Raw genomic sequence first — 20,135 nt, forward strand, 5'->3', positions numbered from 1 at the left:
CGTTGACCGACCAGTGTAACTGAAAATCTGTCCAAAGGGGCCTAATCTTGATTTGAGGGTAAGAATGTATTTTCTAATATAGAATGAATGCTTTACAAAGTGCTTCCCTACTCTATGGATTCATTTCTCCATGGGTCAACTCACCACCCCATGTGTATAGTTTCTCATTGTAGGAGAAAGCAGGCCCCTGTGTTACAAAGGGTCTTCCAGTGTATCTTAGTCATTGGTCTGTGTTGAGCGCCCATTAGATGCACAACACTGTTTCCTATTCTTGCTTGTTGGGAATAACTTTGAAAGCCTTGGATGAAGGTACTAGGTGTTGTTATTTAAACAAAAAGACAGCTACTCTGCTTTTTACTATTTTTAAAGAGTGTTTTTATTGTTTGGATTGCTCCCTTTTCTCTTTGCCAGGCAATAGGGAATGTGTTAAACATGCCTAATGAAAACAAGACAGTAGGGGACACAGAGAGCAGCATAAGAGGTAAAATGCTCAGCAGGAGACTATCTTAATAAGCAGTTTGGGCGACTATTCCTGCTGCAAAGCCTTGTGTCCTGCCAGTCTGATTTGCTGAAAGTTTCATTAAGTTTGTTTTAATGGCTTGTCTGATTTCAGTGTTCTCCAGTGACCTGATTTTTTTTTAAAAGAAACAACATTTCAAATGTTCTGAATAAATTATTACCATGTAAAACCCACTATGGGGAAAGAGTTGTTGAGAGGCAAGGACACTGTGAACTCACCAGTGGAGAACTGTAAAGCACATATCTATTAATTTTAGCAAGTGAAAAAGGCAATGTGCTTTCCTTCCCTCACAGCATGGCTCAGTGAAGTCAAATAGTGAAAGCTCTATGTATTGATTAGGCAGAAAATAATTTTTAAAAATACATAGTCATATTTACATACCAATGGCTAATGCAATAAGGTCATATTAAGCTATTTTAGAAAGGAAAAAGCTTTTAGGTAAAGGTATATAAAGATAACGTTCCACAAAATTTTTAAGTCTGTAGTCTAATTTTTAGCCACTTCTTGCTTTTACCTGAGGAAGAGTTGTATATTGTATTATTAAAATAATCTTTTAGCCACTTGGAGGTAACTCAGTTTTTGTTGTTGTTTTTCACTCCTGTTAGAAGTGATAAGAAAATTTTCATGCTCATCCACTTAAAATGTGAAGAATTTTAGGATATTCCAGAGGATTTACTTTCCAATAAGAAAGTTATTCAGCACTTTAAAAAATTAATGAATGAGATGAAATTGAATTTGGTGAGGATGTATTAAATGTTTTTAAAGTTTTTAAAAGTTAGAGTTTTGAAGTTTAAGGATCATTTACATTCTCACTTAGAGTAGTGGTATCCAGAGCTATTAATATACAACTAATTTTAATGGCAAATCAGTTTTATAATAAATGGAGTTTTATCTCTATATACAATTCATACTTAAAACTGAATATACGGCTTTAAAAATTATATCCTGTACCGGAAATATCTTGGCAATCACAAGCAAATCTAGTCAATAAATTAAAAGTTTCTAATACTAAAAAACCACAAAGTCAGGTTTGTCTTAATCACTCTACAGAATCCCTTGTCAAGGAATGAATAGCTGGTTAGAAGCAAAAAAGTAAGTTGAGTAAGTTTTGGCACCATGGTGTTGCTTAATCAGGAGAAAAACACAGCAGGTGAAAGAGTTCTAGGCCAGGAAATAATGAGTAGTTCATAGAATAAGGGAGCGTTATGTGGAGTGTTAGAAGGCGAGGCTGGAAGCAGGTAAATTAGCATAGTTTGTGCAGGGATCCTGTTCCATGCTGAGGACATTATGGGACAGCCCAGGGAGGGTTATAAAATTAATGGAGGGCCAGGATTGGATGTACAGTCAGACAACTCTGTAAACTGTGCAGAGTTGACTGAGGTCTCAAGCCGACTCAAGTTGGGTAGAGTTCTGTTCCCCAACAAAGCAGTCAGGTCCTGCACTCCTGGCAAAGTAGGCAGAGGCCTTAGAATGGGGCCTTTGGGAAAGCTAATTGAACAGACGGGCTTGTGAGAGTGTATTAAAAGCCTTCTGAAATAATTTTTTTTTTTTTTTTTGCGGTACGCGGGCCTCTCACTGTTGTGGCCTCTCCCGCTGTGGAGCACAGGCTCTGGACTCACAGGCTCAGCGGCCATGGCTCACGGGCCCAGCCGCTCTGCGGCATGTGGGATCTTCCCAGGCCGGGGCACGAATCCACGTCCCCTGCATCAGCAAGCGGACTCTCAACCACTGTGCCACCAAGGAAGCCCTGAAATAATTTTTAAGATAGCTTTTAAATTGATATTCTTGGCATGTTTTGCAAGGTGGTTTTATGAAGTATTTGAATAGCTGTATTCTAGAAGAACAACTTAGATATAAAGATGATTTAAAGCAAAAGTACTTTACTTCATAATGTAGTCTTTCCTTTCAATTTCTACATTTTATTGATCTTAAAATAAAGAGAATGTCCATACATAAATTTTAGTAGTTAAGACCATAAAATTGTATCTATACATCCAAAGCCAAATGGATAATTGAGATAATTATTTAGATAATTTAAGACAAATAATACTTTCCCTGATTCTCTGTATAATTGAGATTATAGAGAGACGTATATTCCTTGAACCATTTCTATAATTATCTTATTTTTTTCCCACTGTGCTTTGAAGTATAGATGGTAGCTTCACTTAAGTTAAAAGGTTCAGCTGAAGATTCTATGCAGATGTACTAGGCAATTGTTGTAATTCTATTTGAATTGTGGGATGTTTCATTTTATTGTGCACATCATAAACCATGTTATTTCAGTTTAATTTGCTATTCTGTTTCCATGGTAATTATGGTTTGGAAGAATGGATTTTTTAAAAAAGATCTATTTCAAGATGAGTAAAAATGTAAAGCATGTTGTGCTTGTTTTTATGTACTAATTTACAGATGCCTCACTTACCTTTTATTGCTATTTGTATGCATAGCTTTGAAAATGTTTGCATAATAAAAAACAAGTTTATATAGATAGTCTTTGGATAAGAACAGAGGAAAAGAATGTAAGTTTTTTGAACTGTATGAAGTTAAAATATGAAGACTTTGAAAATGGTTAATCAATACCTGTGGAGAATTTGAATTATTAGTAAAAATAAATAAATAAATTTAAATTCAAGGGGTTTTTATATTTTCATGGTCTTTGATGATTTTGATTAAATTTAAACCCCATTTTCATGAATTAAGTTTCAGAAAAAATATTTATTTAGCTCCAAACAGCCCCGACCGTTAGGACCTTTTTGTATAAAATTTTAGGGTAAGTTGGTTTGTTTCTTTGTTTTATTATTCATTTGTTTAGTGAGCATACCAAAATTTAAAATCTCACTGGTATTTTATTCAGTCTCATCTTCTACCCCATATCTTCACAAACAGCAAATTCTATACTGCACCTTTCATCAAATTATGGAGTTCAATTCACCTAACAACCTTTTTATATAAATGAAAAAATTAAAGTCACAGTAAGATATAGTCACCTGCTCAAGTTCATACAACTAAGGGTGGAGGAGTGCAGGAGATGATATAAATTGAAAACATACTATAAATTATTAAGCTCCTTAGAAATTAGAATTATTATTATACAGAAACTTATATTAGCATCAAAAAAAAAAGGAATAACTCTGCTAAGAAAGCCAGTGAGGTTAAGTGAAATAGAGAATAAAAAAAAAAAAAGAGTACCTATTTAGAACTGTCAAGGGCAGCCGTGTTAACTGTTTTGAAATTTTTCTCAAACTGGTTTAATATTATTTAATTAAATGGCCAAGAGATAAAACAGTGAAACACAGAAAGGCAAGCAACGTAGGCAATAAGAATGGCAGAATATTTTTTAACAATTATAAAAGTTTTCTGCTTCATTATTAATTGTTCTAAGTCTTTTAAGTGGAATAGAAATTATCAGCAAAATTATTTTCCAAGAAATACCCAGATAACAAGCACAAACGTTTTGTTGTATTTTCCTCACAGTTAGATATCAGAGAAATTTAAATCCTTAGCCCCATAAATAAGCAGGTGTCCTTGGTAGCAATAATGACAACCAGTCCTTCTCTTTTAGATTTAGCCACGATCGTGAGCCGAACAAAAGTGCAACACCTTCGTTGCCACCTTTGCCATTTCAAACCAAAGAAATGACAAGTCCTTTGGTTAGTGATGATGAAGTATTCCCAATGGTGAGTTGCTGATTATTGGTTATTGCTTTTTCCTTTATAGGGTGATTACTCTTACACTGATACTGATATACTGATGTGTACATAGTGGTTAAAAAAAAACATTGCTCCTTGAATAGGACTCCAAGATGGGTCTTGTGAGTCATTTGGCCATGACTACCTATAGAAGGAAAGGATCCATAATGTTTCATGACGTATTTCACCTCTAGAACAGGCCAGAATTACTGGTGACCCTTTTTTTAAAAAAATGCAAGTCACCTCTGCACATTCTAAGACCCCTCAAAAATCTGTATATTTTAAAGAGCTACAAGTGATTTTTTGTGCCTGCTTTTTAAAAAAAAAAGAAAAACTCTTTTATGGACTCTGACATACATACAGAAACATGTGCCAATCAGAATTGGACAGCTTGATGAATTATTGAAAAGGGAACACAGCAGTAAAACTACTACCCAAGTAATAAAAAGAGCATTAGTTGTACTCCAGAGGCTCCCTTCTGTGCCCTTCCAGTCACTCTGATTCGCTCCCAAGATAACCACTATCTTGACCTTTAACATCGTAAATTAGTTGTGGCCATTTATAAATTTTATATAAATGGTATTACACTAAATGTGTTCTTTTGTATATCTTCTTTTGTTTAAACATTGTTTGATGAGAGTCATCATCCATATTGTTGGCTGTAGTTTATCCATTTTTGTTTCTCTATAGTATTACATTGTATATAAATACTATATATAATGATACTGTTATATAATGACACTGATACAATTTATTCATTCTACTATTGACAGATATTTGAATTATTGCTCTTTTGGGCAATTACAAATACTGTTGCTAAAAACATTCTTGCAAGTGTTCTTTCGTGCACATGTGTACATATTTCCATTGGATCTATATCTAAGAGTGGAATCGCTAGGTTATAGAATATGCATAAGGTCAGCTTTAGCAGGTACTGTCAAGCTGTTTTCCTAACTAACTGTTTGAGGCAGTTCATATCCCTACAAGTAGTGTGTGAGTATTCTCCTTTTCTATATTCTTTCTAACAGTTGGTATTATTGGTCTTCATTTTAGCTTTTATGGTCAGTGTGTAGCAACATCTTATTGTGATTTTAATTCTTGTTTCCTGGTGACTAATGAGGTGAGCACCTTTTCATAAATTTATTGGCTATTTTGATATCCTCCTTTGTAAAGTGTCTGTTTGATTTTCTTGCCTAATTTTCTATTAGATTCTCTTTATTCTTCTTGATTTATAGGGGTTCTTGGTATATTCTAGATATAAGCCCTTTGTTGATTATATGTATTGCAAGTATCTTCTCCCACTCTTGCTTGCCTCTTCTCTTAATGGAATGTTTTGATAACCAGAAGTTCCTAATTTTAATACATTCATACTTATGAATCTTTTCCTTTATGCCTCACAGTTTTGGTGTCCTATTTAAAGCTTTTGCCTGTCCCAAAGTTATAAAAAATATTATCCTATGTTATCTCTCGGAAGCTTTGACTCTTTATTTTTTACTTCAGTATACACCTGGAATTAATTTTTTGCATATAGTGTAAGGTATGACCTCAGTCCCTTTCCCCATGGAAATATTCAATTGAATTTATATATGTTTTCCAGTTCTGTAGATTCTTTGGATTTTCTATATTCAGAATCAAAATAATGATATTTAGACTTCCTACTTTCAAATCTTTATACCTTTCTTTTCTTCTTCTTGCCTTATTGTACACTAGGACCTCTAGTAAATGTTCAGTAGTAAAAGTGGTATTGCCAGCATCTTTCTCTTATTTTTCAGTTGCAAAGGGAAAGCATTCAGTATATCATCATTGTCATAATATTTGCTATATATATTTTGTAGGTTCCTTTTAAAAGATTAAGAAGGTTCCTTTTATTCCTAGGTTGCTAAATTTGTTTTCACGAGTTGATATTGAACTTATCAAATGCTTTTTCCACTGCTATTGAAATGACCATATAATTTCTCCTTTGCTCTGTTAATGTGGTGTTTTTTTCTTGCTGATAGATTGTTAACCCAACTTTGAATTCTTAGAATAAACCACACTTGATTACTGGCTTTGGTCTGTTCATATTTGTTTAGAATTTTTGCTTTATGTTCATGAGAAAAATTAGTCTGTAATGTTTCTTTGTTGTCTTTGTCAAGCATTGGTATCAGATTTTGCTGACCTCATAAAACAGGTGGGAAGGGTTTTAAATTCCATATTCCTCTGTTCTTCGTTTTCCTTGACTCTCTGTGTTGGTTTCTCTGCATAAGATAAAGAGCCACCTGTCCCAGCCTTGAGGAAGCAGCCTTATGTAGGTTAATTTCAGTTTTATTATTTTTCTGTTCTTGGATTTTCATTTGATTTTTCCTTTTAGTTTCCAGTTCTTTGCTGAAATTTTCTACCTTGTGATTTAATTTACTGAACATAATCACATATTTTTAAAAGATACGTAGGTTTTTCACCTCAGAAACTAGTAGTACTCTTAGCAGTTACCTTTGCTTATATTCAAAGTGTATTATGTAATTTTTCAGTGCCTCTCTATGATATACCACTACTGGATACAAATTATAAAAACAAACAATAACAAAAAAACCCAGAAAATGTTTAAACTGGTTAGGCATCCCATGAGTACTTTTCTGCTTTTCTGGAATCTATCACCTTCTTTGGGAGAGACTGGTAGTAAGATTTAAGCTATTGTGGAAGAAGAAGACTTAAATCCATTAACTTTGGATGTTTTAGAGATCTCTAAAGCCCTGAAATGCTCTTTTGTTTCATCTCAACATAAAATGCCAAAATTATTTGAACAGAATAAAATTCCATAACAATAAAGTAAAGTAAATAAACTTCCTCATTTAAGCTAAGGGAACATCTAAGGGGACTTAGCAAAGTAAGCACATACTCCAGTCCAGCAAGAGAAAAAAAAGGGATAAATTGCTAAATCCTTCATTGTTCTAATATCAGATGATTTTAGGATTTTAGGATGATTTGTCTCTGCTCAAATATCACCTCATCAGAAACACCTGCGCAGCTACCCTACAGTAGCACCTCCCTTGTAGACTCCCTGTCCCCTCATCCTATTTTTTGTTTTTCCATAGCACTTTGCCATAATATATTTTGTTTGTTTGCCTCCCTCTTCTAGAACTTAAGCACCATTAAAGTAGGATTTTTTTTTCTATTTTTGTTTACTGTTTTAACCCCAACACCTAAAACAGTGCCTGGCACTAACAGACACAAAAAGCATTCAAGAGTATCTATTGTATAACTTAACACCGGGTTTCTTTCCACCTCTAAAATTCTACATTATTCCTTTGAGGAGTTCATAACTACAGAGTCAACCAGGAAAGAAAATTCTCTACTGTTGCAGGTCTGGGCACAGGGAACTTAAGATGTGATGGTGGCCCTAGAGTTTCCTGAAAGACATAGCCCAACCCACCGTTCTGGGTCCAGTGATTTCCATCCACTGCTGCATTTTTACTTCTACATCAATACTGTTCCTACTCAGACTACCAGTGACATCCTAGTTGTTAATTAAATACACAGAACTCATCATCCTTAATCCTTTTCTCTTGATACTCTTATGTTCTCTGACTTCTAAGATGCTTTTCTCCACTGATTCCCCTACTGCCTTTCTGGTTACTCTTTCCCAGTCTGCTTCCAAGTTTCTCCCTCCTATACCTGTCCCTTAAATACTAGAGTTCATCATTCACTCAGTCACTGATAAAATAAACATGTATTAAGCACTCACTGTATGGCAGGTTCTGTTCTAAACACATCTTTGATGAGACAGACAAGTCTATAGACGGGTGAAAAAAAGAGGAGAACTCCATCAATGGGTGAATGGATAAACAAAGAGTGGTATGTATACACGGTGCAATACTATTCAGTCATAAAAAGGAGTAAAGTACTGATATATGCTATAATGTGGATGAACCTGGATAATATTATGCTACGTGAAGGAAGCCAGACACAAAAGGTCATATGTTATATGATTCCATTTATACAAAATGCCTAGAATAGGTAAATACATAGAAACAGAATGAAGGTTGGTGGTTACCAGGAGTAAAGGGGGAGGGAGGATTAGGGAGCAGTGGCTTAACGGGTATAGACTTTCCTTTTGGGATGATGAAAATATTTTGGAACTAGATAGAGGTGTGGTTTTAGTACATTGTGAATGTGCTAAATCCACTGAATTGTTCATTTTGAAATGGTTAATCTTATTTTATGTGCATTTTATCTCAAAAAAGAGGGAACAGTTAATGACTAGAAACAAATGAACAAGGAAGAAAATATCAAAAGGTTATAAATGCTATAAAAAATGATGAAAAGAAAGCAGACGATGTGATAGGAAGTGATGAGAGTATGGGGGATGACTTTAGGTTGAGTGGCCAGGAAAATGATTACTGAGGAGGGGACGTTTAGGATGAGACCTAAATAACAAAAAAAGATCCAGCCTTGCAAAGATCTGGAAGTAGAGCCCTTTGGGCAGAGGGAACCACTGGTACAAATCTGTATGGCAGGAAGAAGTTTGGTAAGTTTGAGAAGCAGAAAAAGGGAAGGGGGTGGTCTGGAGCTTAGAAGGACAGAGAGAGAATGTAATGAAATGGGTACAGAGAAATAGGCAGGGGAAGTCCAGGTATGTAGAGACTGTAGGCCATGGGAAGGAATTTGGATTTTATTTTAAAGAAATGGGAAGCCGTGGGAAAGTTGCAAGTGGGGGAGTATATGATCTGTTTAAAAATCTTTAAGAGATCCATTTGACTGCCAAATAAAGAATAAATTATAAATTATAAATTATAGATGGGCAAAGGTAGAAGTGGGGAGAACAATTGTCAGGCTATTTCAGTAGTCGAAGCAAGGGATGATGCTGCTGGCTTGGGAACGGTGGAGGTGGAACCACATGTTAGATCCAGGAAATGTTTTGGAGAGATTAGACTTGACAGTGGATTGGCTATGGGAGCGAGGGAAAGAGAGGACTCAAAGATGACTCCTAGGATCTCAGCCTGAGCCTCAGGTAGATTCTCGTACCACTCTCTGACATGGAAGGCTGGGAAGGAGCCAGGGTTAGAGGAGAAAATCATGATTTCTAGGTTAGACATTTAAATTTAATGTGTTTATTAAACATTCAAATAGAGATATTAAATAGGAAATAGATATGTGAACCTGGTAATCAAGGAAGAGATCAGAGCTGGAAATAAAATATGGGAGTAATCAGCATAAGGCTGATACTTAAATCTATCAGACTGGTTGATAATACTTAAAAGAGTATAAATGGAAAAGATGTCCCAAGACAAAGCCTTAGACCATAACATTTAGTGGTCCAATGGGAATCTTCAAGGAGAGGAGGAAAGTTTGATGGTGAAGGGGGTGGGGTGGGACCCAGGGAGGGGTTAGGTTCATTTGTAGAAGCAAAGTCATTAAGCAGGTAAGAAGGAATAGAATCCACAGTGTAGGTAGAAGGAAGACTCTTAAACAGAGTATGGCCTAAAATATGGCTCCAGGTGCAAGTGGTGTGGAGAGATGAAGGAGTTTCCACCTGAGAAAGAGGCAAGGCCACAATGCCATGAGTGAGAAAGTGAACATAATAGGGAAGTGCAGTAGAATGGCCAGGCAGTGCTAACTAACCATTTGAATTTGTGGTCATGAATTTCAAGTGAAACCAGTCTCTACAGTAATGTAATTTCTCCTCCATCCACCTGCCCAGCATTCAGTTGCTCAGGTACAGGCATGGTGCAGGCAGTTTAATTAGGCCTGGGTTTTACCAAATACCTAGGATAGAGCCAGGATATAGGGAGGGACAAGTTGCTGAATGGTTATCGTAATGGATATGGAATATGAGCAGAGTTAAAAAAGAATGGATGATATGAGAAAGTGGGAATACTAGACTAAGTCAGATGGAAGGATAATAGGTGGGTTGCATAAAATCTTTATTAGTAAGTAATGCAGTTATCACTGATGACAATGTCAAGAATATGACCATGGGAGTGGGTGCCTGAAATGAAGTGTTCCCCTACGTTTTCCTCTAGGAATTTTATAGTATCTGGTCCTACCTTTAGGTCTTTAAACCATTTTGAGTTTATTTTTGTATATGGTGTTAGAGAATCGTCTAATTTCATTCTTTTACCTGTAGCTATGCACTTTTCCCAGCACCACTTATTGAAGAGATGGTCTTTTCTCCATCATATATTATTGCCTCCTTTCTAATAGAGTAATTGACCATAAGTGCATGGGTTTAGTTCTGGGCTTTCTGTCCTGTTCCATTGATTTATGTGTCTGTTTTTGTGCTAGTACCATACTGTTTTAATTACAGTAGCTTTGTAGTACAGTTTGAAGTCAGGGATTATGAGTCCTCCAGCTCCGTTCTTCTTTCTCAAGATTGTTTTGGCTATTTGGGGACTTTTGTGTTTCCATACGAATTTAAAAATCCTTTGTTCTAGTTCTGTAAAAAATGCCACTAGTCATTTGATAGGGATTGCATTGAATCTGTAGATTGCCATGGGTAGTATGGTCATTTTTAACAATATTGATTCTTCCAATCCAAGAACATGGTATATCTTTCCATCTGTTTGTGTGGTCTTCAATTTCTTTAATTAGTGTCCTATAGCTTTTGGAGTACAGGTCTTTTGCATCCTTAGGTAGGTTTATTCCTAGATATTTTATTCTTTTTGATGCGATGGTAAATGGAATTGTTTCCTTAATTTTCTTTCTGATATTTTCTTGTTAATGTATAGAAATGCAACAGATTTCTGTATGTTAATTTTGTATCCTACAACTTAACCAAATTCATTGATGAGCTCCAGTAGTTTTCTGGTAGCATCTTTAGGACTTTCTATGTATAGCATCATGTCATCTGCAAACAGTGACAGTTTTACTTCTTTCCAATTTGGATTCCTTTTATTTCTTTTTCTTCTCTGATTGCTGTGGCTAGAACTTCTAAAACTATGTTGAATAAAAGTGGCAAGAGTGGACATCCTTGTCTTGTTCCTGATCTTAGGGGGAATGCTTTCAGCTTTTCACCATTGAGTATGATGTTAGCTGGGGGTTTGTCTATATGGCCTTTATTTATATTGAGGTATGTTCCCTCTATGCCCACTTTCTGGAGAGTTTTTATCATAGATGAATGTCGAATTTTATTAAAAGCTTTTTCTCCATCTATTGAGATGATCATATGGTTTTTCTCCTTCAGTTTCTTAATATGGTGTATCACATTGATTGATTTGTATATATTGAAGAATCCTTGCATCCCTGGGATAAATCCCACTTGATCCTTTTAATGTGTTTGCTAGTATTTTGCTGAGCATTTTTGCTTCTATGTTCATCTGTGGTATTGGTCTGTAATTTTCTTTTTTTGTGATATCTTTGTCTGGTTTTGGTATCAGGGTGATGGCCTCACAGAATGAGTTCAGAAGTGTTCCTTCCTCTGCAGTTGTTTGGAATAGTTTCAGAAGGATAGGTCTTAACTCTTCTCTAAGTGTTTGATAGAATTCACCTGTGAAGCCATTTGGTCCTGGACTTTTGTTTGTTGGAAGTTTTAAAATTACTGATTTAATGTCAGTACTGGTAATTGGTCTGTTCATATTTTCTATTTCTCAGTGTTGGGAGATTGTATCAATACCTTTCTAAGAATTTGTCCATTTCTAGGTTGTCCATTTTATTGGTACATAGTTGCTCATAGTAGTCTCTTATGATCTTTTGTATTTCTGTTGTGTTTGTTGCATTGTAACTTCTGCTTTTTCATTTCTAAGATTTGGGTCCTCCCTTTTTTCTTGATGAGTCTGGCTAAAAAAATGTATCAATTTTATTTATCTTTTCAAAGAACCAGCTTTTAATTTCATTGATCTTTTCTATTTTTTTAGTCTCTATTTCATTTATTTCTGCTTTGATCTTTATGATTTCTTTCCTTCTACTAACTGTTTGCTTTGTTTGTTCTTCTTTCTCTAGTTGCTTTAGGTGTAAGTTTAGGTTGTTTATTTGGGATCTTTCTTGTTTCCTGAGGTAGGATTGTATTGCTATAAACTTCCCTCTTAGTACTGCTTTTGCTGCATCCCAGAGGTGTTGGATTGCTGTGCTTTCCTTTTCATTTGTCTCTAGGTATTTTTTTATTTCCTCTTTGATTTCTTCAGTGATCCATTGGTTTTTCAGTAGCATATTGTTTAGCCTCCACAGGTTTGTGTTTTTTGCCATTTTTTTTCTTGTAGTTGATTTCTAGTCTTATAACGTTGTGATCAGAAAAGATGCATGATATGATTTCAGTTTTCTTAAATTTACCAAGGCTTGTTTTGTGGCCTAGCATGTGATCTATCCTGGAGAATGTTCCATGTGCACTTGAAGAGAATGTGTATTCTGTTGCTTTTGGGTGGAATGCTCTATAAATATCAAGTAAGTCCATTTGGTCTAATGTGGTATTTAAGACTTGTGCTTCCTTATTGATTTTGTCTGGATGATCTGTCCATTGATATAAGTGGGTTGTTAAAGTCTCCCACTATTAGTGTATTACTGTCAATTTCTTTTATGTCTGTTAACATCTGCCTTATATACAGAGGTGCTCCTATGTTGGGTGCATATATATTGACAATTGTTATATCTTCTTCTTGGATTGATCCTTTGATCGTTATGTAGTGTCCATCTTTGTCTCTTTTTTTTTTTTGGTGGTACGCGGGGCTCTCACTGTTGTGGCATCTCCCGTTGCGGAGCACAGGCTCCGGACATGCAGGCTTAGCGGCCATGGCTCATGGGCCCAGCCGCTCCGCAGCATGTGGGATCTTCCCGGACCGGGGCACGAACCTGTGTCCCCTGCATCGGCAGGCGGACTCTCAACCACTGCACCACCAGGGAAGCCTCCATCTTTGTCTCTTTAACAGCCTTTATTTTAAAGTCTATTTTGTCTGATATAAGTACTGCAACTCTGGCTTTCTTTTGATTTCCATTTGCATAGAATATCTTTTTCCATCCCCCCACTTTTAGTCTGTATGTGTCTCTAGAACTGAAGTGGGTAATTTGTAGGCAGCAAATATACAGGTCTTGTTTTGGTATCCATTCAGCCAGTGTGTGTATTTTGGTGGATCATTTAGTCCGTTTACATTTAAGGTAATTATTGATATGTATGTGCTTATTTTGTTAATTGTTTTGCATTTGTTTTTGTAGGTCTTTTTTTTTCCTTTTCTTCGTTTGTTCTCTTCTTTTGTGATTTGATTACTATCTTTAGTGTTATGTTTGGATTCCTTTTCCTTTTTTGTGTGTATATCTATTACAGATTTTTCATTTGTAGTTACAGTGAGGTTTTGGTATAGCAGTCTACATATATACATGATTGTTTTAAGTTGCTAATCTCTTAATTTCAAATGCATTTTAAATGCCTTGCATTTGTATTCTCCTTCCCTCACAATTACTGTTTGTTTTTTGTGGTATGTGGGCCTCTCACTGTTGTGGCTTCTCCCTTTGTGGAGCACAGGCTCTGGACGTGCAGGCTCAGCGGCCATGGCTCACAGGCACAGCCGCTCCGCGGCATGTGGGATCTTCCTGGACCGAGGCACGAACCCGTGTCCCCTGCATTGGCAGGCGGACTCTTAACCACTGCGCCACCAGGGAAGCCCGATTACTATTTTTGTTATCATATTTTACATCTAATTGTTTTGTGTATCCTTTAACTGCTTATTGTGGATATAGACAATTTTACTACTTTTGTCTTTTAACCTCCCTACTAGCTTTGTGTATGGATGATTTCCTATGTTTTCCTTTACTGGTGAGGTTTCTCCTTCCATAATTTTCTTTTTTCTAGTTGTGGCCTTTCTTTTTTGCCTAGAGAAGTTCCTGTAATATTTGTTACAAAGCTGGTTTGGTGGTATTGAATTCTTTTAGCTTTTGTTTGTCTATAAAGCTTTTGATCTCTCCATCCAATCTAAATGAGAGTCTTGCTAGGTAGAGTATTCTTGATTGTAGGTTTTTCCCTTTCATTACTTTAAATATATTGTGCCACTTCCTTCTGAACTGCAGAGTTTCTGCTGAAAAATCAGCTGATAGCCTTATGGGGATACCCTTGTAGGTTATTTGTTGCTTTTCCCTTGCTGCTTTTAGTAATCTCTCTTTATCTTTAATTTTTTTTCATTTTGATTACTATGTGTCTTAGTGTACTCCTCTGTGGCTTAATCCCGTATGGGAGTCTCTGCATTTCCTGGACTTAAGTAACTATTTCCTTTCCCAGGTTAGGGAGGTTTTCAGCTATTACCTCTTCAGATATTTTCTTGGGCACTTTCTCTCTCTTCTCCTTCTGGGACCCCTATAATGTGAATATTAGTGCACCTGATGTTGTCCCAGGGGTCTCTTAAACTGTCCTCATTTCTTTTCATTCTTTTTTCTGTTCGGCAACAGTGATGTCCACTACCCTGTCTTCCAGCTCACTGATCCATTCTTCTGAATCATTTATTCTATTATTGATTCCTTCTAGTGTATTTTTCATTTGAGTTATTGTATTCTTCATCTCTGTTTGGTTGTTCTTTATGTTTTCTAACTCTTAGTTAAAAAATTCTAACTTCTTGCTCTGTGCATCCATTCTCCTCCTGAGTTCTTTGATCATCTTTATGATCATTACTCTGAACTCTTTCTCAGGTAGATTGACTATCTCCATATCACTTAGTTCTTCTAAAGATTTATCTTGTCTGGAACATACTCCTCTACCACCTCATTTTGTCTAAGTTGCTATTTGTATATTTATGTATGTGGTTGGTAAGTTAATGTTTCTCAGCCTTGGAGAAGGCATCCTATGCATCCGAGCAGTGCACTCCCCTCTTGTCACCCACGGTATACGCTCTAGGGGTTCCCCCTAAGAGGGCTGGGTGGGTCCTTCTCTTACAACAGGCTATGTGGGTGGTCTGGTAGGCTTGGTCGGCCCCTAGTCTGGTTGGTTGCCAGGCCCTGCCTTGTGCAGTTGCTGCTGGCTGCTGTTTAGTGGGGCCTGGTCACGAGGTGGCTGGTTGTGGAACCCTAGGGGGCCCTGGGGCTAGTGCTGGCTCACTGATGGGTGGAATCAGGGTCCCAAAGACTGAGGCTGTTGCCAACTCACTGGCAGGTAAAGCCAGATCCTGGGGTTAGTGCTGGACTAGTGGCAGGGAGAGCTGGTTCCTAGGGTCTGGCTGCAGGGCCCTGGGATCCCAGAGCTCATTTCAGATCACTGAGGGGCAGAGGCAGTTGACTGTGGGGTCCGAGGTGTCTGGAAGGTTGCATTGGCCTGCTACTGTGCAGGGCCAGGGCCCAGCTAGTCCCAGGAGGCCTGCATTGCAGGATTGTAGTTTTCTTGCTTCTGGTGTCTCTCTGTGGTGGGTGAGGCTGATCTAGAGGTTTGTGCAGGCTTCCTGGCAAGAGGGGCCAGTGCCTGCCCACTGGTAGGTAGAGTCGGGTCTTGGCCCTCTGGTGGGCTGGGCCCTGTCTAGTGGTGTGTCCACAGGCGGCTGTGGGTTCCTTAGTCTGTAGGCAGCCTGTCTGCTGATGGGTAGGGTTGTGTTCCTGCGCACTTAGTTGTTTGTTTGGCCTGAAGCGTCCCAGCACTGCTTCTGTTATGTAGTAGTAGTCTTACCACTTCATGATGATTTGGGTCAGTTACCGCTGCCAGTATAGTACCTCTTTTCCATGCCTCTGATCTGTCAGCATGAGGAGGCCAAAGTGAGTAGGTACAGCCAAAGCTTTAAGTTTAGGGAGACTCTTACAGTCTCACTTGGTGAGAGGCATTGCTTCTCTGAGACCAAAGACCTGTAGACCAACCAGACAGAGACAGAAGGAACAAATTCTCCAAGAGGGCCAACAGAGAGTGAAGCCATTCCTACATCCTCCCTTCTGTTCCCAGATCACTGTTACAAACACAGTAGCCTATAACAGCCATTGGTTTAAAGTCTATACCATATGCTGAAGAATGGCACCCCATCCTCGCAGGATATGATTTCCAAGCTAATTCCTCAGCTGTGCCTTCAAGAAGCCTATCAGGCTAGCATCCTCTGGAGACACTTCATGCTGTATGTGGTAGAACCAGTAGATACCCGGTCATGCCCTCACTGCCATACTCCTCTGCTGTAAAGTAGGTTCGTTTATTATTAATCAGGATCTCATGTCAGTAAATCAGTTACTCTGTGAGCCCTCGGATAGTGGTGCTGACCGAGGCCCTGCAGGCAGGAAAGGCAAATTATAGGATACACATCAGTTCTGGTAAGGATAACACATTGTCCCTTTATAAGGGACCTGATGTAATCTAATTGCCACTGAGAGGCTGGTTGATGTCCTTGAGGGACGGTGCCATAGCAGAAGCTCAGCTTTGGCCTCTATTGCAAGCAGATCAGCCATTCAACAGGAACAGTAGCTAGATGAACCTGGCTAAAAGGGAGATGGTGCTGTTCGGCCCATGCATAATTTCCACTGGAGTGGCCAAGGACAGAAGCTAGATCAAGTCATCCTGTCTACTTCTTAGATGCTCTGTCTCAACCGGGGCGCAGTAGCATGACAGGAACTGTTCTGCAAATAGTATACAGTTTTCTGCAGCCGATGGCATGGCCTTGCTGCAGAATCTCAAGGGTTTGTAACACAGCTCCCCCCTGAACCTTGCCAAAGGCTCCACAGAGCACTTTTCTCTACGAGACATTCTTCTAGTATGAGAGCTGGTAAGTCATTTCACCCAACTAGCAGGACTGCTTTTCCCCCCATTCCCAACTTACTGCAAAGCCCTTTCTTGCTCTGGGCCCTGCTCAAAAACAAACAAACAAACAAAACTGCCTCTGTGTCCATGTAATAAATGAGTCAGATTATTCCTCCCAAGAGTGGAACATGCTGCCTTCAAAACCTGAAGAGACCTACCAAGCTTTATGCTTCTTTCATAGTGATAAGAAATGCAAGGTGCATTAATTTGTGTTTAAAAGGAGATGTCCTGACATGTTCCATATCACCAGACACCTACAAACAAAGTGTCAAGCCTTGAATTGCTTCTGGGGTTTACCTTTCACTCTCTGGAGTACCTGTGTCTTTCCAGGCCTTCAACATGCTTGCCAATTCTTGCTCAGCAGGGCTGAGCATGATGTTCATGTTACTGTATCCTGTCCTATAGTCTGCAGTCCGTGGAACGTCCAGGTGGTCCAGGATCCTTGAGAGTGTATTATGACAGCATCGTTAACATAAAACATAATGTTGGGGCGAGAACATGGATGTGGACTGTTGTCTATCCCATGAGAATGCTAACTGCTTCTGATCTTCCTCCTTACTGAGTATTAAAAAGAATGCATTTGCCAGATCAACAGCAGCATACCATGCCCCCAAGACTGTGACATTCTACTTCAGTAAAGATGTGATACCTGGCACGGCAGCTACAGTTGGGGCTACTACTTGGATAAGCTGGCAGTACTCCACTGTCATCTGCCACAATCCCTACACTTCTGGCAGAGGCCAGACTTGTGAACTACATCCCCCTATAACAGAGTTCACCTGCATACAGATCTCTGACTCTCCATACGCTTTACAAAAATCCCATTCTTCCCATAAAACAAAAGTTGAAGAAAAGTCTGGGGGGTGCCGCAGAACTAAAAAATTAAAGTACAGATTTCCCCAACTTATTTTTTTAATTAACTGAACAAATTATTTTGAATGAAACACTGTAAAATTATGGTATCATTGCCCTTTATTCCTCAGCCACACATTGTATGTGTGTGCGTGTGTGTGTGTAAATAAGCACTACACAGGTCACAGTTAACTGAGAACTTCCATACCACATGAACGGTGGAAGCAGGCACTCATCACTGAAGTGTTCTCAACTGCAGTTGGCCAAACAAGAGAGCCCCAGCATTACGCACCCACCTCCACTATACGTCATGCTTTCATCCCACCTCACCTGGCCACCTCCATGCAGCAGCGAGCCCCCTTGAAGCCCAGCCTTAAGTTTCTTTCCTCTATAAGCTTTCTTTGCCCGACTCGACTATACTCTTCACTTGCTGTTTTCGTTCCTTGAGGGTTTCATTAGCAGCAACTGTATTACACTGGTGTAGAGTTCAGCTTAAGATACATTATTTCATTAAGTGTTGCAGTGTTTTGTCAGGGGTGAAGCATACCAAGAAATATGAAGACTTTTTGTAAAAGGCCTTGTGTTCCTCATCTAACTTTTCTTTTTCTTTTTTTAGTCGCCCCCAGATATAGCCTTCTCAGGTTCTTTGGCTGCACAGCATTTCCTTCTGGAGGAGGAGAAGCGAGAAAAAGAACTTGAAAAACTTCTGAATACACATATTGATGAACTGCAAAGAGACACAGAATTTACTCTTAAAAAATACACCAAGCTAAAACAAAACAGACACATATGAGCTTTTAAACTTTTTTATTTGCTTTGCCCACCCCAAGGAAAAAAGCTCTGGCAAAATATTTACAAAGCTGATTAATGAAACTGAGAAATTTTGTTCTGTTTTCCCGAGTAAATCATTTCTGTAAGGTAGCTAGAAAATAGTATTTTGTTCAATAAAGCTGTTTGTATTTCTGCATTAACAAATTGTTGAGCTACAGTTACTCTAAAATAAACATGACTTCTCCAAAAGGGATTTTTTTCTCCAGTCTAAGGAATAGTTTGGAATTAAATATGCAGTTTTTTCCCACCTGAATCATGTATACTGAAACCCATTTCCTCTGTAACAACACATGATGAGGGAAAGGGTCACACTATATTCTAAATACAAACAGATCAAGTGCAGCTCTGTTGTACTAGGTTTGAAAACTCAACGATTTTTAAAAATGAATAGCTATGTAAACATCCTAAAATTTCTTTTAGGAAAAAAAGATACAGCTTACTGTTTCTGCATTCATCTTTGTAATGTCTCTCTGTTTTAACACAAAAGACCTGGAATGTGCTGTTTGCACACTTAAAACATATGTGCCAAGTATTAATGCTTTCCTGTTAGTACTAATTATTACTTCATGGACATAAGATAAAGAAACTATAAAGCATTGCTGTTGTTACCTTCTCCTTTGTCATACCTCTGTTTTAAATACAATTAAAGAATGAGAAATTCTTTGGACTTAAAACATAAATGCCAGGTCTGTAAAGAATAGTAATAGCATGGTGGTGAACAATGAAACTCAAGTTCCAGATATACAAGCATGATAATCCATTTTTCTTTCTTTAAAAATGACATTTATATAAAGATTACGAAAAATCCCCATGTCATTACTCCAGGTTAAGTCCTACAGTTTTTATAGTTTTCTTTTTCTCTTTGAAGAAACTAAATATCCACATACGGAAAGATAAGTCACGATGTCCTTAGACTAGTGTCATTGCCATGGGAAATACAGAGCCCTGTTCACTTCAGGTGAAACAACCACGTGGGTTTGTAGAGCTCTTGATATTTGCAAAAAGCCTTCAGAGAACATTATTCATTTCAGCCCAAAACATGCCTGTGCAGTCAGCTAGGCTAGTATCCCTGTTCCTGGGAATCAAGCTGTTAAGAACTTACTAGAATCACGGTGAGCAAGAGTCAGAAATGCCAGCTTCTGATTCCCAGCTCTGGCTCTTACCACTTCCCGGCATTATGTCTTGTCAGCAAGCAGGTGGTGAGCAGTGCTCTATACACAGAAGCCATGTTTCATGGCAAAACATCAGAGGGTACAAAGACCCACATGAGGAAAATAACCCAAGTTACCATACCTTTAATTAGAAATTTAGTAATTTCTAGCCTGGACACAAAGAAGATAGAATACTTTTCAGTGTTATCTTTAGAAGATGGGAAGAAAAAGTATGTTTAGGTAAAGGATAGTCCATAAACAAATTCTAAAACCTTTATATCCCTAATGCAAATGCAAACAATGCAAAAATTTAAAGGTACGTATCTTTAAAATACGCTACGTCTGCATGCATATATATTCATGCTGAATTGAAGACTCTAGACTACAATGATCTTAAAACTTAACAAAGTCAAGAGAACATGAATCTGGAATATGTCCAGGAC

General features: G+C 37.9%; 1 protein-coding gene across 1 annotated transcript in view; it reads left to right on the forward strand.

The window, feature by feature from the left end:
- Positions 1-19,888, forward strand: part of DEUP1 (deuterosome assembly protein 1) — a 230,129-nt gene extending 210,241 nt beyond the window's left edge. Inside the window, exons 19-20 of the mRNA XM_081239130.1 lie at positions 4,083-4,197; positions 18,327-19,888. Of these exons, the coding sequence (XP_081095256.1) occupies positions 4,083-4,197; positions 18,327-18,503 (292 nt within the window). The 3' untranslated portion in view covers positions 18,504-19,888. The remainder of the gene's footprint in view (positions 1-4,082; positions 4,198-18,326) is intronic.
- The last annotated feature ends 247 nt before the right edge of the window (positions 19,889-20,135 follow it).

Source organism: Mesoplodon bidens (assembly GCF_964165515.1).
Source record: "Mesoplodon bidens genome assembly, chromosome: 7".
In the NCBI taxonomy this organism is placed as follows: Eukaryota; Metazoa; Chordata; class Mammalia; order Artiodactyla; family Ziphiidae; genus Mesoplodon; species Mesoplodon bidens.